The sequence below is a fragment of the Oryx dammah genome, unplaced genomic scaffold (genome assembly GCF_014754425.2).
Source record: "Oryx dammah isolate SB20612 unplaced genomic scaffold, SCBI_Odam_1.1 HiC_scaffold_16, whole genome shotgun sequence".
Lineage (NCBI taxonomy): Eukaryota > Metazoa > Chordata > Mammalia > Artiodactyla > Bovidae > Oryx > Oryx dammah.
This window is the reverse complement of record NW_024070200.1, coordinates 62080747-62103334: the sequence shown is the minus strand read 5'-3', so window position 1 is coordinate 62103334 and position 22588 is coordinate 62080747. Positions and strand designations below refer to the sequence as shown.

The 22588-nt window shown below is 37.3% G+C and overlaps 1 protein-coding gene across 7 annotated transcripts in view; it reads right to left on the bottom strand.

Moving 5' to 3' along the window:
* MEF2A (myocyte enhancer factor 2A) overlaps nt 1-22588 on the bottom strand; it is a 185575-nt gene that overhangs the window by 27768 nt on the left and 135219 nt on the right. For all 7 annotated transcript variants that reach the window (XM_040257015.1, XM_040257021.1, XM_040257018.1 and 4 more), the window contains exons 5-7: nt 20688-20907; nt 19865-19924; nt 2286-2473 (exon numbers count right to left, since the gene is read on the bottom strand). In XM_040257015.1, coding sequence (XP_040112949.1) covers nt 2286-2473; nt 19865-19924; nt 20688-20907 — 468 coding nt within the window. The remainder of the gene's footprint in view (nt 1-2285; nt 2474-19864; nt 19925-20687; nt 20908-22588) is intronic.

The window sequence follows — 22588 nt, the reverse complement described above, 5'->3', positions numbered from 1 at the left end:
GTGTGGATCACAATAAACTGTGGAAAATTCTGAGAGAGATGGGAAAACCAGACCATCTGACCTGCCTCTTGAGAAACGTATATGCAGGTCAGGAAGCAACAGTTAGAACTGGACATGGAACAACAGACTGGTTCCAAATAGGAAAAGGAGTACGTCAAGGCTATATATTGTCACCCTGCTTCTTTAACTTCTATGCAGAGTACATCATGAGAAACGCTGGGCTGGAAGAAGCACAAGCTGGAATCAAGATTGCCGGGAGAAATATCAATAACCTCAGATATGCAGATGACACCACCCTTATGGCAGAAAGTGAAGAGGAACTAAAAAGCCTCTTGATGAAAGTGAAAGAGGAGAGTGAAAAAGTTGGCTTAAAGCTCAATATTCAGAAAACGAAGATCATGGCATCTGGTCCCATTACTTCATGGGAAATAGATGGGGAAACACTGGAAACAGTGTCAGACTTTATTTTGGGGGGGCTCCAAAATCACTGCAGATGGTGACTACAGCCATGAAATTGAAAGACGCTTACTCCTTGGAAGAAAAGTTATGACCAACCTAGATAGCATATTTAGAAGCAGAGACATTCATTTACCAACAAAGGTCCATCTAGTCAAGGCTATGGTTTTTCCAGTGGTCATGTATGGATGTGAAAGTTGGACTGTGAAGAAAGCCGAGCGCCGAAGAATTGATGCTTTTGAACTGTGGTGTTGGAGAAGACTCTTGAGAGTCCCTTGGACTGCAAGGAGATCCAGCCAGTCCATTCTGAAGGAGATCAGCCCTGGGATTTCTTTGGAAGGAATGATGCTAAAGGTGAAACTCCAATACTTTGGCCACCTCATGTGAAGAGTTGACTCATTGGAAAAGACTCTGATGCTGGGAGGGATTGGGGGCAGGAGGAGAAGGGGACGACAGAGGATGAGACAGCTGGATGGCATCACGGACTCAATGGACGTGAGTTTGAGTGGACTCTGGGAGCTGGTAATGGACAGGGATGCCTGGCGTGCTGAGATTCATGGGGTCGCAAAGAGTCGGACACGACTGAGCGACTGAATTGAATTGAACTGATATCGCTATCCCAGACGTTTTACAGAGCTCTGCCTGTGAACACTTGGCCTCCAGCAATTCACCAATCACCCTACCTTAACTCATTATCTGTGTCTTGCCCAGATAAACCAGTGCTCCAATGTTCTCTCCCTGCAGTATCTGTCCCTCCCTAGAGTCTGGGCCAGCTGGTCCCCTGAAATCTCAATACTACAATGTGTTCAAGAAAAACTATGAACTTGCTTGTCCAATATTTTGTTTAGTGTAAGGCTGGGAGCAAGTTTTCAGTTTTCTATATCTCTGAATGAAAAAGCACTTTGCTTTTTGACTTAATGAGTTTCAGTTCTGGCTCTCTTTTGCACTGTGTTGGACCAGTACTGACCTTCCCTTGGTCTCCTTATCTTACCTAGCAAAGATCACAGTTTGAGCTTCCAATGATGCAATGCACATCAAGACGTCTGGGAATCCATAAAGTATTATACAGTGTAGAATAATTATCTAAACCCTGATAGCACTGCTTTTACTTAAAAATCAATCAAACGGCAAGTTCAGCAGCTGCATAGTAGAAAGACCACCCGGTACATCACACTGATTGTTTGAAGTCAGACAGATAAAACTTGCATATATAACTTTTTCTGTAGAAAGCTAAGTTGATAAACATTCTCCCCTTCTTCATAGACCCAGGATTCAAAAGCAAACAAGGCTGGAACATTGTTAAGGGCTAGAGTGGGAAGACCTATATTCTTTATAGAGTTAAATGGGAAGGTTATTTGAGAAGGAGTAAACAAAAAAACTTATTAGCATAAGTTTTTATGCATTCTTTCCTATTCTATAATAGTTCTTTTTGTATGTAGAACTTTCTAACAAATAGAGTTTTTATTACAGAAAGGAATATGCAAAAGATACTGAAACTATGCAAAAGCACAGAGAAGTAAGTCAAGTTTAATTTATCAAACTGAGGATGAGATCTCTAAGTAAAGATTCCAGTCCAGTAAATGAAAATTAACATAATAACTTCTTCATATTTAGCTTTAATTTAAATAACCATTAAGTAGGTTTATCTCCGGTTTTTTCATAATCTGTTTTTGTGTAGTTAAAATATACTTGTCTCTTCCAATGCTAATTTCCAATAGAAATACTCATTAGGAATAAGGTCTAGATCCCATGGAAGTACAGAAAATTCCAAAGGAAAACATATACTATGTATAAAATGCATGTTTTAAAGAATGAAAAGTTTAACGTACCAGTGGAGGCATCATGCCCTTGCTGGAAGGGGGGATGACAACTCGAAGATCTGGTTTTCGACTGTTCATTCCAAGACTGCCACCACCTGGAGGAGGGGGAGACTTTGTAGGCATAACTTTGCCTAAACTATTTGCACCAGTAGTTCCGATCAAATTTGGAGAAGCTCTTGAGTTTACAAATCCGTTCCCTGGAAAAAAGAGAATTCATTCATTACATGAAATGAGTCATTAAAATACTTTGGTACAAATATGTTTTCCTCAGCCCCAGGTTTCAAGTGAATCTTATAATAATACTCATAACCATGTTATCTTTGAATAAGCAAAAAATAAAAATAAAAATGTCAACCTAGTCTGAAATACATTAAGACTAACACTACTTGTTCCCAGCCTTACTACTTGGACCTGCTCAGAGAAACTTGAAACACAAGATGTTCCTAAAGAGGTCGCTCTGACTGAGGGACCAAGATGATGGGGGATATAAGAAGATGCCTGAGATCAACCTATTCATTCATTCTCACAAGAAAACAAGGGCATTCCTACTAAGTTCAGGGCATTTCATTAACTGAAGCTTATTTAGCACTCAGCTCTAAAGCCTTATTTTCACTGAGTAATTCTTCTTTACAGCTCTACCTAGAGCTGTTCTATTTCTTTAGCTGCCACTCAGGTCTTCATTAAGTATTTGTGATTTCTATAACTTTAGTCATCTAACTCCTACTTTTTAACTTTCCTTAAGAATTAGAAAAATAGAGGAAAACAACAGAATGGGAAAGACTAGAGATCTCTTCAAGAAAATCAGAGATCAAGGGAACATTTCATGCAAAGATGGGCTTGATAAAGAACAGAAACAGTTCAGACCGAACAGAAGCAGAAGATATTAAGAAGAGGTGGCAAGAATACCCAGAAGAACTGTACACAAAAGATCTTCATGACCCAGATAACCATGATGGTGTGATCACTCACCTAGAGCCAGACATCCTAGAATGTGAAGTCAAGCAGGCCTTAGGAAGCATTACTATGAACAAAGCTAGCAGCGGTGATGGAATTCCAGTTGAGCTACTTCAAATACTAAAAGATGATGCTGTTAAACTCCGACACTCAATATGCCAGCAAATTTGGAAAACTCAGCAGCGGCCACAGGACTGCAAAAAGGTCAGTTTTCATTCCAATCCCAAAGAAAGGCAATGCCAAAGAATGCTCAAACTACTGCAAAATTGCACTCCTCTCACATGCTAGCAAAGTAATGCTCAAAATTCTCCAAGTAGGCTTCAAGAGTACATTAACTGTGAACTTACAGATGTTCAAGCTGGATTTAGAAAAGGCAGAGGAACCAGAGATCAAATTGACAACATCCACTGGATAAACAAAAAAGCAAGAGGGTTCCAGAAAAACATTTACTTCTGCTTTACTGACTATGCAAAAGCCTTTGACTGTGTGGATAGTGACAAACTGTGGAAAATTCTTTAAGAGATGGAAATACCACATCACCTTATCTGCCTCCTTAGAAATCTGTACGCAGATCAAGAAGCAACAGTTAGAACTGGACATGGAATAACAGACTGGTTCCAAATCGGGAAAGGAGTACAACAAGGCTGCATATTGTCACCCTGCTTATTTAACTTATATGCCGAGTATATCATGCAAAATGCCGGGCTGGATGAAGCACAAGCTGAAATCAAGATTTCTGGGAGAAATATCAATAACCTCAGACATGCATATGACAGCACCCTTACGGCAGAAAGTGAATAAGAATAAAGAGCCTCTTGATGAAAGTGAAAGAGGAGAGTGAAAAAGCTGGCTTAACACTCAACATTCAGAAAACTAAGATCATTGCATCTGGTCCCATCACTTCATGGTAAACAGATGGGGAAACAATGGAAACAGTGAGAGACTTCAAAAACACTGCAGATGGTTACTGCAACCATGAAATTAAGATGCCTTCTCCTTGGAAGAAAAGCTATGACCAACCTAGACAGCATATTAAAAACCAAGAGATGTTATTTTGCCTACAAAGTTCCATCTAGTCAAAGCTATGGTTTTTCCATTAGTCATGTATGGATGGATGTGAGAGTTGGACCATTAAGAAAGCTGAGCGCTGAAGAATTGACACTTTTGAACTGTGGTGTTGGAGAAGACCCTTGAGAGTCCCTTGGACTGAAAGGAGATCAATCCTAGAGGAAATCAGTCCTGAATATTCATTAGAAGGACGGATGCTGAAGTTGAAACTCCAATACTTTGGCCCCCTGATGTGAAGAACTGACTCATTGGAAAAGACCCTGATGCTGGGAAAGACTGAAGGCAGGGAAGAGAAGGGGACGACAGAGGATGAGATGGTTGGATGGCATCAATGACTTGATGGACATGAGTTTGAGCAAGCTCTGGGAGTTGGTGATGGACAGGGAACCTTGGCATGCTACAGTCCATGGGGTCACGAAGAGTCGGACACAGCTGACTGACTGAACTGAACTGCTAAGCAAGTCAACTGGATATAAAATGCTCATCAAATAAATAAGTACAGATTAAAACTATTTCTCTTAAAAAAAGGCATAAATATGTGTTCTTAATTTCTCTGATAATATATAGAAGACTCTTATTTACTTGATTTGCACTCAAACCTGAAGGATAAAACGGTATTTCCTCTCAAATACATTATAAAATGATGCAAAGGTATAATTTAGAAAAATGCATTATCAAGAAATACTAACTTTTTCCATGAGGAATCTATGATGTTTTTCAGTTAGATATGGTACCAGAGTAACCCATGATAATCAAATTACAAGAATGAAAGGGGACCTAAAAGCATGATATTTCTGAGTGTGAAATCAGAGTCTGCAGTGGATGATTACAAGATGATGTAAAAAGCATTTGGTAACTTGTCAGACAAACAGATGTACCATTCGTTATTTTGTGGAGTATAGTGATATACTGCCTAATGTATGCCATCTTACTTCCAGTTCATTTTTTTATGACCAAAAAGAAGATATTGTTAGGACAAACTTTTGAAGTATATACTTTTAAGTATATAACTCATCTTGTCACAGCCTACAAATTTAGGAATAAAGTACTGACTCTAAATGAATAAACCCAATATAATGTGACTTTTATTAAAATGTGTTTTCAGGCTTTATGATAACATGCCTTGATACCACTGTGACAAAAATGCTTAGCATTGCATACTAATACCTCTAGAAAGTTGACAAAGCTAATCTTAATTATGGTCCTATAGCTCTAAGGCAAGTCATTCAATTGTATCAATCTGGCTCCTATTTCAGAATGAAATACTGCACTGATGTGGCTGGAAAGAAGCACTCCCATGTTCTTAATTCTACTCTTCTAAGGCTTATTACTATGAATCTACCTGAGAAGTTGAACTGACATGGAAAGGATTTTGAAAATCTCCAAAGATTCTGAAAAATTCATCCAAAGCAAGGTTAATAATTAACTCTGTCACAGTTGACAAGTTTATCATAAAATCAAACTTTCAACAGATTACTCAATAAAAAAGTAAATAAATGAAAATATATTTAAAGTCTATAGAAATTATGTCATTTGTATAAAGAAATTAAGTTTCTAAAATTTAAAAAGATCATGGGTTTTAAAATCACTGATGACTTATTTACTTGATTCAATGGAAATTCCTATATGATGAACATGGATTTTGTCCATTAAACACTTAGGATCTAAAACAGAAAATCATGAGATTCAGGTTCTTCTGTATTCCCTCTAAACCTCTTCTGAGTGCACAGTCCCTGAAAGGCTACATTCTCCTTCTCTTTTAGAGACTTCATGCATCCCCATGGCTTCAACCTCTGCCTCAAAATGACTCTTAAATCTGTATTTCTGCTTTGTGTCTCCTAATTTCCAGGCTATACACAACCATGTGGTGGGAAGTTTCTCCCAGATATGCTGCTGTCATTTCAAACTCAACCTGTTTTAAATGACTGTTCTACTGTTTCCTCCATCCTGCCCATTCTCACTTTCATAGAGCTATCAAGCTTTGCTAGTCTTTCTTGATAATCCCTTTCTCCATACCTATCTCTTCTTTTTAAGTGTCATTGCCTCTGCTGTAATACAAATCCTTATTACCTTCACTCAACCCTAATCAACTCCAAGATCTCACTGAGCTCATTCTACTCCAATATATTTTTTTCTCTTTCTCTACATGTTTTAGAAAAGTGAAATTGCTAGATTTTGGTGATTTTACTTTGCTTGATCTTTAAACATAGGCCCAAAGTTAAAGAGTTCCTCCAAATCATCTGAATTACAGCATTACCTGAGTATTAAATGAAAATTCTCTCTAGAGAAATTTACTTAGTAAACCATACTCAATAAGCAGATTGCCTCCGTGATAAATGTATACAATTTATAATATGTGCAAAACTAGCAGGTTTTATTTGGACAACATGTATAACATACTTATAAAATCATTTTATAAGAAAAAAACGAATGCTCTAATTTACTATAATAATTTTATGACTGAAGAGGTACCATATTGTCAAGGCTGCATTTTGTCACCCTGCTTATTTAACTTATATGCAGAGTACATCATATGAAATGCCAGGCTGGAAGACTCACAAGCTGGAATCAAGATTGCTGGGAGAAATATCAACAATCTCAGATAGGCAGATACCACTTTAAAGGCAGAAACTGAAGAACTCAAGAGCCTAGTGAAAAAGCTGGCTTAAAACTCAACATTCAAAAAACTAAGATGGCATCCAGTCCCATCACTTCATGGCAAATAGATATGACAAAATTTTATTTTCTTGGGCTCCAAAATCACTGTGGATGGTAACTGCAGTCATGAAATTAACAGACGCTTGTTCCTTTGAAGAAAAGCTATCACAAACCTAGACAACAGCATATTAAAATGCAGTGACATCACTTTGTTGACAAAGGTCCATACAGTTAAAGCTATGCTTTTTCCAGTAGTCATGTACAGGTGGACCATAAAGAAGGCTGAGTGCCAAGGAATTGATGCTTTTGAATTGTGGTGTTGGAGAAGACTCTTGCGAGTCCTCCCCTGGACTGCAAGGAAATCAAACCAGTCAGTCCTAAAGGAAATCAACACTGAACACTGATTGGAAGGACTGTTGCTGATACTGAAACTCCAATACTTTGGCTACCTGATGCAAAGAGCTGACTCATTGGAAAAGACCCTGATGCTGGGAAAGATTGAGGGCAATAGGAGAAGAGGGTGACAGATGATGAGATGGTTGGATGGCAGCACTGACTCAATGGACATGGGTTTGAGCAAACTCTGGTAGACAGTGAAAGACAAGGAAGGGTGGTGTGCTGCAGCTCATGGGGTTGCAAAGAGTTGGACAGGACTCAGAGACTCAACAGGAACAACAAAGTTCAAAAACTAGAAAAAAAGGAGGGAACACACACATTCCCACTATTCTAACTATTATAATCATTTCAGGTTTCTTCTCCTTTCCATGTATATATTTTTGGCATAGTTTTAAATCACAACTAAAAAGGAATTAAGTTGAAATTTTTAATTTACTTAATTTTCATATGTTGAATATGTTGATATTTTCCTGTTATTCCTTACTAGAAATAAAGTTTCAAGGAAGCTTTGCATAATCTGATTGATTTCTTTAGGAGAGATTCTTAGAAATGTGATAACTTACATATTTCTTACGTATCTTAGAGGAAAATGGGTGTTTTTATGACTACTGAAATACCTGTCAATAACTTTCCAAAACGACTGTTACTAATTTGCAATACTACAAACAAATAACAGATCATCAGCTTTAACTACCTTCATCAGCTTTCCATGTCACAATAAAATGTGGCAATAGTTGGCAATTACTAGGTGGGGATTTTGGTTTCATTTTTATTTGAATTTATGATTATTATCAACAATGAACATCCTTTTCAATTTTAAAAATACTAGTTGGGTTTCTTTTCTGCATTTCACATTTAAGTACATTAAATGTTTATCCATTTATCAAATATTAGATGTGGCTTGTACTTTATCTTCTTCTCTTTTACATTTTTATTGGACTTTAGTTGCTTTACAATGTGTTAGTTTCTACTGTAGAGCAAAATGAATCAGCTATACATACAATTCCCTCCTTTTCAGATTTCCTTCCCCTACAGGTCACCACAGTACATTAAGTAGAGTTCCTGTGCTGTAGAGTATGTTCTCATTAGTGTTCCATTTTATACACAGTATCAACAGTGTATATGTGTTAATCCCATGCCAAACCTCTTCCCCCTTGGTATCCACATATTTGTTCTCTATGCCTGTTTCCTATTTCCTATTTCTCTTAAGAATGAAAAAAATCTATTCTCTCACATAAGATAGCTTGGGAAAGTGGCTGCAGGCTCAGTGCCTTCAGAGCTCAACATAGAGGACCCACAGTCTTTACGGCTTTCCACTCTGCTGACTTTGGCTGTTGTTGGCTTGTCTTTATACTGACTCACTTCATGATTTTAAGATTAAGCTGCCTAACAGCTGCTACATGCAGAGAGTAACGAACAGACTCAAAAGGCCGCCAAATCTTTGTGACTGTGAATGTGTGAACTTTTTCTCTCTCTAAATTTCAGAATTAATAGTATAACTATTATATAATACAATTAATAGTATATAATACAATACACTTAATAGTATAACTACTATACAATTGTATAGTATACTACTATACAATTACATTCTCTTATAGTTTTAAGTATCTCAACATATGTGATTATAATTATTTTTAACAGCAAAGTGTATTTCTAAAACATTTAATACATATACAGAAAATTGTAGGAAACAAAAATTTAGAGGAGCAAGGATTTACCATATGAACCCTGAAACCATTAGCAGACCAAGAGAGAACATTGCTAGAACCCCAAAGAATACTGCTAGTTTGATTACAGTCAACAAAAACAAGACTAGGAGCTGACTGTGGCTCAGATCATGAATTCATTATTGCCAAAATCAGACTTAAATTGAAGAAAGTAGGGAAAACTGCTAGACCATTCAGGTCTGACTTAAATCAAATCCCTTATGATTATACAGTGGAAGTGAGAAATAGATTTAAGGGCCTAGATCTGATAGAGAGAGTGCCTGATGAACTAAGGACAGAGGTTTGTGACATTGTACAGGAGACAGAGATCAAGACCATCCCCATGGAAAAGAAATGCAAAAAAGCAAAATGGCTGTCTGGGGAGGCCTTACAAATAGCTGTGAAAAGAAGAGAAGCGAAAAGCAAAGGAGAAGAAAAGATACAAGCATCTCAATGCAGAGTTCCAAAGAATAGCAAGAAGAGATAAGAAAGCCTCCTTCAGTGATCAATGCAAAGAAATAGAGGAAAACAACAGAATGGGAAAGACTAGAGATCTCTTCAAGAAAATTAGAGAGAGCAAGGGAACATTTCATGCAAAAATGGGCTCGATAAAGGACAGAAATGGTATGGACCTAACAGAAGCAGAAGATATTAAGAAGTGGCAAGAATACACAGAAGAACTGTACAAAAAAGATCTTCACAACCCGGATAATCACGATGGTGTGATCACTCATCTAGAGCCAGACATCCTGGAATGTGAAGTCAAGTGGGCCTTAGAAAACATCACTACCAACAAAGCTACTGGAGGTGATGGAATTCCAGTTGAGCTATTTCAACTCTTGAAAGATGATGCTGTGAAAGTGCTGCACTCAATATGCCATCAAATTTGGAAAACTCAGCAGTGGCCACAGGACTGGAAACGGTCAGTTTTCATTCCAATCCCAAAGAACGTTTACCGCACAATTGCACTCATCTAACATGCTAGATGAGTAATGCTCAAAATTCTCCAAGCCAGGCTTCAGCAATATGTGAACCGTGAACTTCCTGATGTTCAAGCTGGTTTTAGGAAAGGCAGAGGAACCAGAGATCAAATTGCCAACATCCACTGGATCATGGAAAAAGCAAGAGAGTTCCAGAAAAAACATTTATTTTTGCTTCATTGACTATGCTAAAGCCTTTGACTGTGTGGATCACAATAAACTGTGGAAAATTCTGAAAGAGATGGGAATACCAGACCACCTAACCTGCCTCTTGAGAAATCTGTATGCAGGTCAGGAAGCAACAGTTAGAACTGGACATGGAACAACAGACTGGTTCCAAATAGGAAAAGGAGTACGTCAAGGCTGTATATTGTCACCCTGCTTCTTTAACTTCTATGCAGAGTACATCATGAGAAATGCTGGACTGGAAGAAGCACAAGCTGGAATCAAGATTGCTGGGAGAAATATCAATAACCTCAGATATGCAGATGACACCACCCTTATGGCAGAAAGTGAAGAGGAACTAAAAAGCCTCTTGATGAAAGAGAAAGAGGAGAGTGAAAAGGTTGGCTTAAAGCTCAATATTCAGAAAACAAAGATCATGTCATCTGGTCCCATCAGTTCATGGGAAATAGATGGGGAAACAGTGGAAACAGTGTCAGACTTTATTTTGGGGGGCTCCAAAATCACTGCAGATGGTGATTGCAGCCATGAAATTAAAAGACGCTTACTCCTTGGAAGAAAAGTCATGAACAACCTAGATAGCATATTCAAAAACAGAGACATTACTTTGACGACTAAGGTCCGTCTAGTCAAGGCTATGGTTTTTCCTGTGGTCATGTATGGATGTGAGAGTTGGACTGTGAAGAAGGTTGAGCACTGAAGAACTGATGCTTTTGAACTCTGGTGTTGGAGAAGACTCTTGAGAGTCCCTTGGACTGCAAGGAGATCCAACCAGCCCATTCTGAAAGAGATCAGTCCTGGGATTTCTTTGGAAGGAATGATGCTAAAGCTGAAACTCCAATACTTTGGCCACCTCATGCGAAGAGTTGACTCATTGGAAAAGACTTTGATGCTGGGAGGGATTGGGGGCAGGAGGAGAAGGGGACGACTGAGGATGAGATGGCTGGATGGCATCACTGACTCGATGGACATGAATCTGAGTGAAATACAGGAGTTGGTAATGGACAAGGAGGCCTGGCATGCTGCAATTCATGTGGTCACAAAGAGTCAGACACAACTGAGCGACTGAACTGAATTGACAGTTCCTTCATATTCACTGAAGTACAGCGTTACTTTGTGTAAAGATACTATCATATACTCATCTACTCTATTGTGGACAGAAATCTGGATTCTTTCTAGATGCTGGCTGTAACGAATAATGACATGCACATCCTTTTACATATCTCTTGGTGCTCATGATGCAAATATGCACTTCTCTAGTATGTAAAGATGAGTGAAAATGCTGGGTCATGGAATACAATATTTGCAACTTAGTAGATAATGTCAAAATGATCACACCAATCTGCCCTACCATCGTCAGCATGTAAGAGTTTGGGCTTTTCCATACTCTTGTTAACACTTGGTATTATCTAGTTTGCTTTAGCTGCTTTGGTAGGTACCCAATGCTATCCTGTGGTTTTGAGTTTCCTTGATTACTGAATCACAAGCTTCTTTTCACATGTTTATTAGACACGTGGATAGTTTTTTTTTTTTTTTTTGAAATATCTGTTTTCAGGAACATTTTTAAAAACTAAAATTTCCTTTTCTTTATAATTTGTATGTATTCTTCATAAAAAGTCCTGTTTTATATGTACGCCACATATATTCTGACTCTATGTTGCCTTTTCATTCTCTTTATGGTATCTTGAGGAACAAAGGTTCCAAATTTTAACACAGGCAAGCCGATCAATCTTTCCTTTAAGGTTAGGCTTTCTCTGGTTTCCTATTTAGCAAGTCTCTTCTTATCCTGAGTTTTGTTGTTGTTCAGTCGCTAAGCGATATCCCACTCTTAGTGACTCCATGGACTGCAGCACGCCAGGCTTTCCTGTCCTTCACTATCTCCTGGAGTTTGCTCAAACTCATGTCTATTGAGTCAGTGATGCCATCCAACCATCTCATTCCTCTGCCACCTGCTTCTCCTCTTGCCCTCAATCTTTTCCAGCATCAGGGTCTTTTTCAATGAATTGGCTCTTTGCCATCAGGTGGCCAAAGTATTGGAGCTTCAGCATCAGTTCTTTCAATGAATATTCAGAGTTTATTCAACACTTAAAAAGTTCAAGGATGCTTCTGTTTTCAATAGGACACGGGCCTGAAGCCTTCCAGCTTTTAGAAACAGACAGAAGACTCCAAAAAAGTTAAAATAAGATTAAGGCAAATGGGGGGTTCACCTATAAATGTATTATGCATTTGAAAATGACAGGATCAGTAAAACTGATGGCAGTTTAAAGATAAAGTGAAACTACCTGGAACTGGTCTATCATAAGTCTCTAAATGTGGACGAATACAATAAGTTATCACATATTTTAAGTATAAAACATTTGGTTAAAACAAGTAGAACGGACAATCTCTGCTTACAGTATAGAATAAAAATTCTTTCCAATGTTTACATTCTTTTTGTATAGAAACAAAAACTGTCATTTTGTGTGCAAAGAACCAAATCTGACCACATGCTGAGCCACACACACAAGTATACAAATTTCAGAGAATTTAATCATACAGAGTTAAGTACTCTGGTAACAAAACAGTTCAGCTAGAAAACAATACCCAAAGATAACTACAAAACACCAAGCATTTGGAATTAGGAAACTGACTTCTAAATAACTATAGACCAAAACAGAGGTTATAGTGGAAATTAGAAAATAGAAATTAGAATATATTTTGAATTGAACATTGACACAAATACAACACTTCAATAACTTCTGCTCTTATCTTTATAACTTACTTCTAATTTTCTTTAACTTTTTTGTTCCTAGAGAGATACAGGCTTATTTAATTATTTAGCTCAGGGTTTTCCAGCCTTCTATTTTAAAAGAGATTTCTCTTAAAGCACAACTTTACCTACATCCCACATGGGTTTTATAAGCCTTCTGGAATCTATTCAGTTCAGTGGCTGGAATCTGTGGCTTGATGTGTCTGTCAGGTTTGGAAAACTCTCAGTGATTATCTGTTCAAATACTGCTTCTGGCCAATTTTCTCTCTTTTTGCCTACTGGGATTCCAATTTTAACTACCTTACAACTTCTCACTGTACCTTGTAGGTCTTAATCTTCTTTTGAATTATCTATCCTTTAATCTCAAAAATTCTGAATACTGTTCCTGTCTTATCTTTTAATTCACCAATTCTCCCTTTTGCTTTGACTAAATCTCTTACACAACCCACTTAATAAGTTTTAAACACTATTACATTTTTTAGTTCTAAATGTTCATTTTTAAAGATGTCAGTTCTCTGGACAAAATTCTTAATCTACTTTTTATTTCCTTGACATAATAAACATTGTTATGTTAAAGTCAAAGTTTGTGGCTAACAATCCCAAACCCTGGAATTTCTAAGAAGTTGGTTCTATTGTCCATTTTTAATGCAGGCTTTCATTTATTTTGTATTGCTCCTAACTGTGCTTTTAGTTAGTAATTTGCTGGTATGTCAAGCAGAAATAATAAGGTCTGGGAGGGTATTTTATTCTTTTCATTATTATTCTACAGGTACCCAAAATGACATAATGATCTCAGTTTGTTTCCAAGGCAAACCACTCAATATCACAGTAATCCAAGTCTATGCCCCAGTCACTAATGTCAAAGATGAAGTTGAACAATTCTATAAAGACCCACAAGACCTCCTAGAATTAACAACAAACACAACAAAAATGTCCTTTTCATCATAGGGGACCTGGATACCTGGAGTAATAGGCAAATTTGGCGTTGGAGTACAAGATGAAGCCGAGCAAAAGCTAACAGAGTTTTGCCAAGAGAACACACTGGTCATAGCAAACAACCTCTTCCAAAACACAAGAGATGACTCTACACATGGACATTACCAGATGGTCAATATAAAAATCAGATTGATTATATTCTTTACAGAAGATGGAGAAGCTCTATACAGTCAGCAAAAACAAAACCTGGAGCTGACTCTGGCTCAGGATCATCAGCTCCTTATTGGAAAATTCAGGCTCAAGCTGAAGAAAGTAGGAAAAACAACTAGCCCACTCAGGTATGACTTAAATCAAATCCATTACATGGTGGAGGTGATGAACAGATTCAAGGGACTAGATCTGGTACACAGAGTGCCTGAAGAACTATTGACAGAGGTTTGTTAACACTGTACAGGAGGTCATGACCAAAACCATCCCCAAGAAAAAGAAATACAAGACGGCAAAGTGGTTGTCTGGGAGCTAAGAAAAGAAGAGCAGCAAAAGACAATGGAGAAAGGGAAAGATACTCAACTGAATGCAGAGTTCCAGAGAACAGCGAGAAGAAATAAGAAAGCCTTTTTAAGTGAACAATGCAAAGAAACAGAAAACAGTAGAACTGAAAAGACTAGATCTCTTTTAAGAAAATCAGAGATACCAAGGAATATTTCATGCAAGATAGGCACAATAAAGGACAAAAACAACAAGGACCTAACAGAAGGGATTAACAAGAGGTGGCAAAAATACACAGAATAATGATACAAAAAAGCTCCTAATGACTAAGGTAACCACAATGGCATGATCACTCACCTAGAGCAGGACATCCTGGAATGTGAAGTCAAGTGGGCCTTAGGAAGCATTACTACAAACAAAGCTGGTGGAGGTGATGAATTCCAGTTGAGCTATCTCAAATCCTAAAAGATGATGCTGTTAAAGTGCTGCACTCAGTATGCCAGCAAATGTGGAAAACTCAGCAATTCCACAGGACTGGAAAACATCAGCTTTCATTCCAATCCCAAAGAAAGGCAATGCCAAAGAATGTTCAAATTACCGTATAATTGCACTCATTTCCAATGCCAGTGAGATTATGCTCAAAATTCAAGCTAGGCTTCAACAGCACCTGAACAGAGACTTCCAGATGTGTAAGCTGAGTTTAGAAAAGGCAGAGGAACCAGAGATCAAATTGCTAACATCCTGTGGATCATAGAAAAAGCAAGGAAACTCCAAACAAAAAAATCTACTTCTGCTTCATTGACTGCACAAAAGACTTTGACTGTGTGGATGACAACAGTAAAATTCCTGAAGAGATGGGAATACCAGACCACCTGACCTGCCTCTTGAGGAATCTGTATGCAAGTCAAGAAGCAACACTTAGAACTGGACATGGAACAACAGACTGGTTCCAAATAGGAAAAGAAGTACGTCAAGGTTGTATCGGAGAAGGCAATGGCAAGCCACTCCAGTACTCTTGCCTAGAAAATCCCATGGATGGAGGAGACTAGTAGGCTGCAGTCCCTGGGGTTGCTAAGAGTCGGACACGACTGAGCGACTTCACTTTCACTTTCATGCCTTGGAGAAGGAAATGGCAATCCACTCCAGTGTTCTTGCCTGGAGCATCCCAGGGACAGGGGAGCCTGGTGGGCTGCCGTCTATGGGGTCACACAGAGTTGGACATGACTGAAGCGACTTAGCAGCAGCAGCAAGGCTGTATATTGTCACCCTGCTTATTTAACTTCTATGCAGAGTACATCATGAGAAACGGTGTTGGAATCAAGATTCCTGGGAGAAATATCAATAACCTCAGATATGCAGATGACACCACCCTTATGGCAGAAAGTGAAGAGGAACTAAAAAGCCTCTTGATGAAAGTGAAAGAGGAGAGTGAAAAAGTTGACTTAAAACTCAACATTCAGAAAACGAAGATCATGGCATCTGGTCCCATCACTTCACGGGAAACAGATGGGGAAACAGTGGAAACAGTGGCTGACTTTGTTTTGGGGGGCTCCAAAATCACTGCAGATGGTGACTGTGGCCATGAAATTAAGACGCTTGCTCCTTGGAAGAAAAGCTATGACCAACCTAGACAACATATTAAAAAGCAGAGACAAAAAAATAAATAAATAAAATAAAAAGCAGAGACATTACTTTGCCAACAAAGGTCCGTCTCAAAGCTATGGTTTTTCCAGTAGTCATGTATAGCTGTCAGAGTTGGACTATAAAGAAAGCTGAACGCTGAAGAATTGATGCTTTTAAACTGTGGTGTTGGAAAAGACTCTTGAGAGTCCCTTGGACTGCAAGGAGATCCAGCCAGTCCATCCTAAAGGAAATCAGTCCTGAATATTCATTGGAAGGACTGATGCTGAAGCTGAAACTCCAATACTTTGACCACCTGATTTGAAGAAGTGACTCATAGGAAAAGACCCTGATGCTGGGAAAGACTGAAGGCAGGAGGAGGAGATGACACAGGATGAAACGGTTCGATGGCATCACCAACTGGATGGATATCAGTTTGAGTAGGCTCTGGGAGTTGGTGATGGACAGGGAAGCCTGGTGTGCTGTAGTCCCTAGGGCTGCAAAGAGTTGGACACAACTGAGTGACTGAACTGAACTGAATCCTGCAAGATGATTTTTCATTAGGAAAAAAAAAGGGGGGGTTTGTACTGTAATATCACTTTGAATAACCACAGTTTAAAGCATTAGTAAAAATGCTAAACAGGTTAGCATTGTAAAGGCTCTGACATATCCTACACTAAAGAAATCTGTTTAGTTTTACTTGGTACAAGGTTTGCCACTCATATAGGTAAGTAGTTCTTTTCACGTAGTTCCAAGAAACATACTTTGAAAAATGTAGATGAGAAATCATATCCACAATTTTTAATATATTTTCTTCTTAATTTCTCTGGGAATTTAAAATGTTTAATCTTTACATTAAAAAAGGTTTCAGGGATAAAATTGAGTTTAAACTACTTTTCCAAACTACTAAACCAAAACGGCATCATTGCTGAAAATAGGCTAAAATACATTTTCTGACTCTTCTTCACAAAAACTAACAATACTTCTACAATACCTATGAGAGACCATTTATTGGGGCAGGGGGTAATTTACAGCAAGAAACAAGTATGCTGTAAGTACCACACAAAAATAATAACTTCCATTTGGTATCTGAATTAAGTGATGTAATGTGTCTACTTAATTGAATCTGAATTCTAAGGTGGTACATGTTAAAAAGCAGTTACAACAAAACCATCATTTAGGATATAAAGCAAACAAATAGAAAAAGTAGAAATACACCTAGCACAGGTAAAATAGGTATATAAGAGTATGAACCAGTGAGGAATCAAGACATTAAATCTTGATGTGTCATAAGACTGAGGTTATACTGTATTATTGTGTAGTAACAAATAGATTTTCAAGTAACTCTAAGCAGTTAAAATATCTTAATACTTAAATTTTAAATTAAAAAAAATTCATGTTCACGAATTATGATCATTAACATGATTAATTAACACTATTAGCACTAAACATATTAAAACAGTTGCCTATGACTAGGGACTAGGGGTGGGGGAGGAGAAAGGGGACAGGAATGGAGGAGAAGCATAAAGGGTAAGTGAATAGCATACCGAGAGATGCTGAGATGACGTGCCATGATTTCAACAGTGTGACTAATGTGACCCTCCAAACCTGAGGGTCTAGAAACAAGAGGAGGAAGCTTACAAAAGAAGTATGAATTTAAAAAAGAAATAAAAGTAAAAGGATTAGATAATATGTAAAAGGTCAAATTAAGACGATGACAAAATCTGAGTCTGAAATCACCAAATGGAACACTGCAAACTCAGCATTAAAGTCTAGATTTATAGTTGCAGAGCAGATAAGAAACAATAGAGAAAAAGCTTTAGAGAAGTATGGACAGTACAAAAACCAAAAATAAAGCAAGAAGAGAATTAAAAGACTTGTTTGATAGGAAGGAGAACAATGTTTATCAAGCCAGAAGGATGAGAAGAAAAAACAAAGGCAAAGGGAAAACACATTAGAAATCTTCAAATAGTTATGAAATAAAAATAATTTTGGAACTAAAACTAAGAACTAGTCAAAATTAATATTAAACAAAATAGAAATTATTGATTCTAGCCTTAAGCAGGCTGGAAAGTAGAGAGGAGAGCAAGATGCATAGTGTTGGGAGAATAAAAGCATATAGGAAAACGCAACATAAAAAGAGTATGCTGCCGCTAAGTCACTTCAGTCGTGTCCAACTCTGTGTGACCCCACCGACGTCAGCCCACCAGGCTGGCCCGCCCCTGGGATTCTCCAGGCAAGAACAATGGAGTGGGTTGCCATTTCCTTTCCCAATGCATGAAAGTGAAAAGTAAAAATGAAGTCATTCAGTCGTGTCCAACTCTTCGCGACCCCGTGGACCACAGCCTACCAGGCTCCTCCGTCCATGGGATTTGCCAGGCAACAGTACTAGAGTGGGATGCCATTGTCTTTTGCAATAAAAAGAGTATATGGGCATGTAAACAACTAAAATAGAGTTGAAAAGAAATAAGAAATAAACTATAAATATTAGGAAATACAGTTACAAGGATAGCAGTCTTAATGTATAATTGGTAAGACCTTTATGAATTTCTTCACATTTAATTATCTGTTAAAAAGATCATGTAACAGGTCCTATCTATTGAGTCCATTAAAACAGATTAATACAGAGGCAGAAACAATTAGGCATTTATTCCTACTTTAGGTCATTATATGTTTTGTAACTCTCATTAAATAATGTGTTTCTTTCTTTCTCATCATTTTAAATTAAGTTATTCAATCATCAAAATTTTATTAAGGCTGAAAAGTAGAAGTTTCTCAGTCATGTCCGACTCTTTGTGACCCCATAGACTATACAGTCCATGGAATTCTCCAGGGCAGAATACTGAAGTGGGTAGCCTTTCTGTTCTCCAGGGGATCTTCCCGACCCAGGGATAGAACCTGGGTCTTCCACATTGCAGGCGGATTCTTTACCAGCTGAGTCACAAGGGAAGCAGCTCCTCACATTTTTGGAATAAGTGGGTCGAACATATGTAATAGGGAATTTTTCTATAAGTGATCTGTTTTCAGGTGTCTCTTTGATCACACAATATCTAGAAACAGAAGGGAATTCCTTCCCTTACTTTCAGATAAAAATGAAGGTAACTGGGATTATCATACATGAAGAGACCAACACAACTAAATCTGATGGTAACCTAAAATAATAGTTATTCCTGTGACTCTATGACATATATGCCATGTTTCTGTAATGTTAAGATCATAATGTATCTTTACCAGGATTTCAGGGCTGGGCAGACACATTTACGAAATTTTTAAACTGTGAGTTATCTTGGGAGGGGTTCCAAAGCAAAAGAGCCAATCTGGCAGCAACCATGACAAAACGTAAATGCTCCACATGTGACCATCAAAACTGATCCTCTGGAGACAGACTTCTTAAGGAGGCCCACTATTTCTTCCTATGGCAATCTCCCTGAAAACATTTCACATAATTGTAAAATACAGCAGTCTGCTAACAGTCTGACCTTGGTAGGGACAAATGACACAGAAAGCTTCTCTTTAAGAAACTTTTTTAATGTAAAAATTGTATTAAGGCAATTTAGTCTTTAGAAAAGAACAATGTCTGCTATGAAGGAGGCATTCAATAAATATTTATTGAATGAATAAGTGAATGTAAGGCCAAGGTATGAGGAATAGCACAGGGGTATCAAAAACTCTTAAGTATTAGTGAAAGCAATAACTAAACAAATCATAAAGTGACATGGTCTACTCTAGTCATTTATCCCCATATTTTCCTCTTTACTTGGTAGAAACCCTTGTTCGAGGGACAGTATTCCTTTTATCCCAGATAAGACAGATGCCAACACAGTGAGGCAGTAAGAATTCACTCACCCACTGGGCTGCTTCCAGCTCCATTTGGCACTGTGAGGTCTGAAGTGCTCAACATCCCACCTAACATTACGGAGAGAGGAGAGAGGGCAAGAAGTGAATGTGAATTGATTCTCCTTATCTGAATGAGAATGAACTGACCAGAGGTAACCCTCACTTCATTCCTAAAAAACACAAAAATAAAAACTAGCCCAGTCTGAACTAGGCATTATAATGTTATGACTATTATGATGTAGTCAAAACATATGGGCACTCATCTATCAAGCTCTGGACATGTCTGCCGTCTTGCGACTCAATACCAAATAAGTACATATTAACAAGAGTAGGGGCAGTGCTAATGAGTGCTATAAAATCTAGGAGTAATGGGACAGGAAATAATTGCATTATACACAGAGATGCAGTAAATGCACCTCAAATTTCTGAGTTAATGAACAAATCAGGAGGAAGGGGATGCAGAAAATGCTCTAATTCTAAGTGAGTCTACTTCCCCATTTATTTTTTAACACAACTGGCTCACAATCAATTTTTAATCTTTATGATATCCTAAATAAATTTTCTGCCTGTCTAGGTATAGTGTCCCCATGATATGGAAAGCTTATTTTCCAAAATAGGCAGGTTCTCTATTTGTTCCACAATACCTGTACAATGCTAGAGCCACAGACTTTCAAAAAAAAAATACTTTAAAATGGGGGCAATTATGTAGTAGTGACTCTTGCTCATCAAAGCAAGAACATTAAGAGTAGCAGAATAAGAAACTGTTCATATCAGCAATTAGTTTTTTCATTCTTTTAGCTAAAGAATCAGAAGAATAAGTGTCAGTACATACCTGCACTGCCAGTACTTGGTGGTCTCTGAGGAGCTCCAGGGGATACATTTCTATGTAATGTGGCTTGGGGTGGAGAGAGCATGCTTGTATCTGCTAATGCGGAGCTGGCTGCCAAAGATGGGGACACAAGCGAACTCCCTGGGTTAGTGTAAGACAAAGCACTGGGGCTGGTCACAGGGACTGTGACAGACATTGAGAAATTCTGAGGTGGCAGACCGGGCTGTAAATAAAGAACAAGGAAGAGAAGACTGTTAGTTTCATTTTCATCTAATTAAATTTAATAACTTATGCACTTTAATTTGGTAAGGTAATACTAGTTACTAAAAGTAGAGGATGGAGGTAAGTTCTTAAAATAAATTTGCAGGTTTAAGTTACTTTCTTTACAATTATATGAGAATGTTTACCATGAACATTTTCAACTTCAATTTTTATACAGTAATACATATATGCTAGTATAATATGTACATTATATATTTCAAATATTCATAGAGATGAACATGAAAGGCCAGAACCTGATATTAAAGATGTGCTGTCCAACTTAAAACATTATAAATACATCATTGTTACCAAGAAAGCATAAATTAGCACTTATATACATGCAAATCAGTTTAGTAACATTACACTTCAGTTGGGAGATTCCAAATATAACAAAGAGAGAAAGGATGTACACGTATTATAAACTTCATACATCAAATCTGCCCTGGTCTGATTTAATTCACTAACCTTAATGGACAAAACTAAAAAAAAAAAAAAAAAGCCAAATTTTATATATGTCTATATAACACAATGCCAACGAGTGTAATAAAAGTGCAAAAAAAAAAAAAAAACTTAAGCAAAATTAACTACTGACAAGTTATCTTTAAATGTATAAAGATTAATTTACAAAGTTATGTTATTTCCCTCCAAAATATATCATGGTCCCTTAAAAACAGTATTTTCTATTTTCCTCTTTCATTTCCTCCATAGGCCACTTATACTTGTTAACCATGACAGATATAACGATCCTCTTTGAGAGAAAATAAAAAACTTTCCCTACATTTTAAAACAGTGATTTCCAAATTAAGGTAATACTACTAATTCAAAGTTGAAAGAGTATAAATAACTAAGTACTTTATTCGATAGTTTATTTCAGGGAGAAAATTATAACTCATTAAAAGATATAAAACAACAGATACATGATAAAAATTTTTTAAAGGTAAAGCAATTTTATTTATACAAAGTTTTTGCAGCTTAACATTATCTGCAAGGTCACCAAGATCCACATGAGGTCAATTTTACTTTTTCTATTGTTATGTTTCCTAAGAAGGATATTACCACAAAAATATCTCCTTAAATCTGTTGTCCATGGACTTCTTATAGCATCAGACTATTTTGAAGAAATAATCCATAATACACACTTCAGGGCATAGTTTTAAGAGAATTAACTCTGGTAGTGAAATAAATAGCAGTGGCACCAATTTATTCATGAAGACTACAACACATACATATAGTGTTAGAAAAATTAGATCAACTCTTGCCAATGGAGCTCCAGTGAGAACTCTTTGGACTATCAAAAGAGCACTGTTTTACCATTAGATGTGTGAGCATGGAAAATTTTTTAAGTATAACTATTTGTTTTGCAATCAGTTTAAGAACACTGTTTCCTTAAATTAAAATCAAGTCAAGGCACTCTTCCTTAACACTGACAGTGCAAGAAAAGAATAGGAATTTGGAGGTACTGTCGCCAAGTTGTTTTAGCACACTTACAAAGAGTCAAAAAGTAAGCTACTATTATAGCAACTATATAAAATAATTAAAAGCAATTTTGAAGCACCAAATTATGTAATAAAATCTAGCTATTTTATATTTTATAGTCTCAAAATCTAAAGTCCATATAATATTTTAAAAGTCATGAGAGGGAG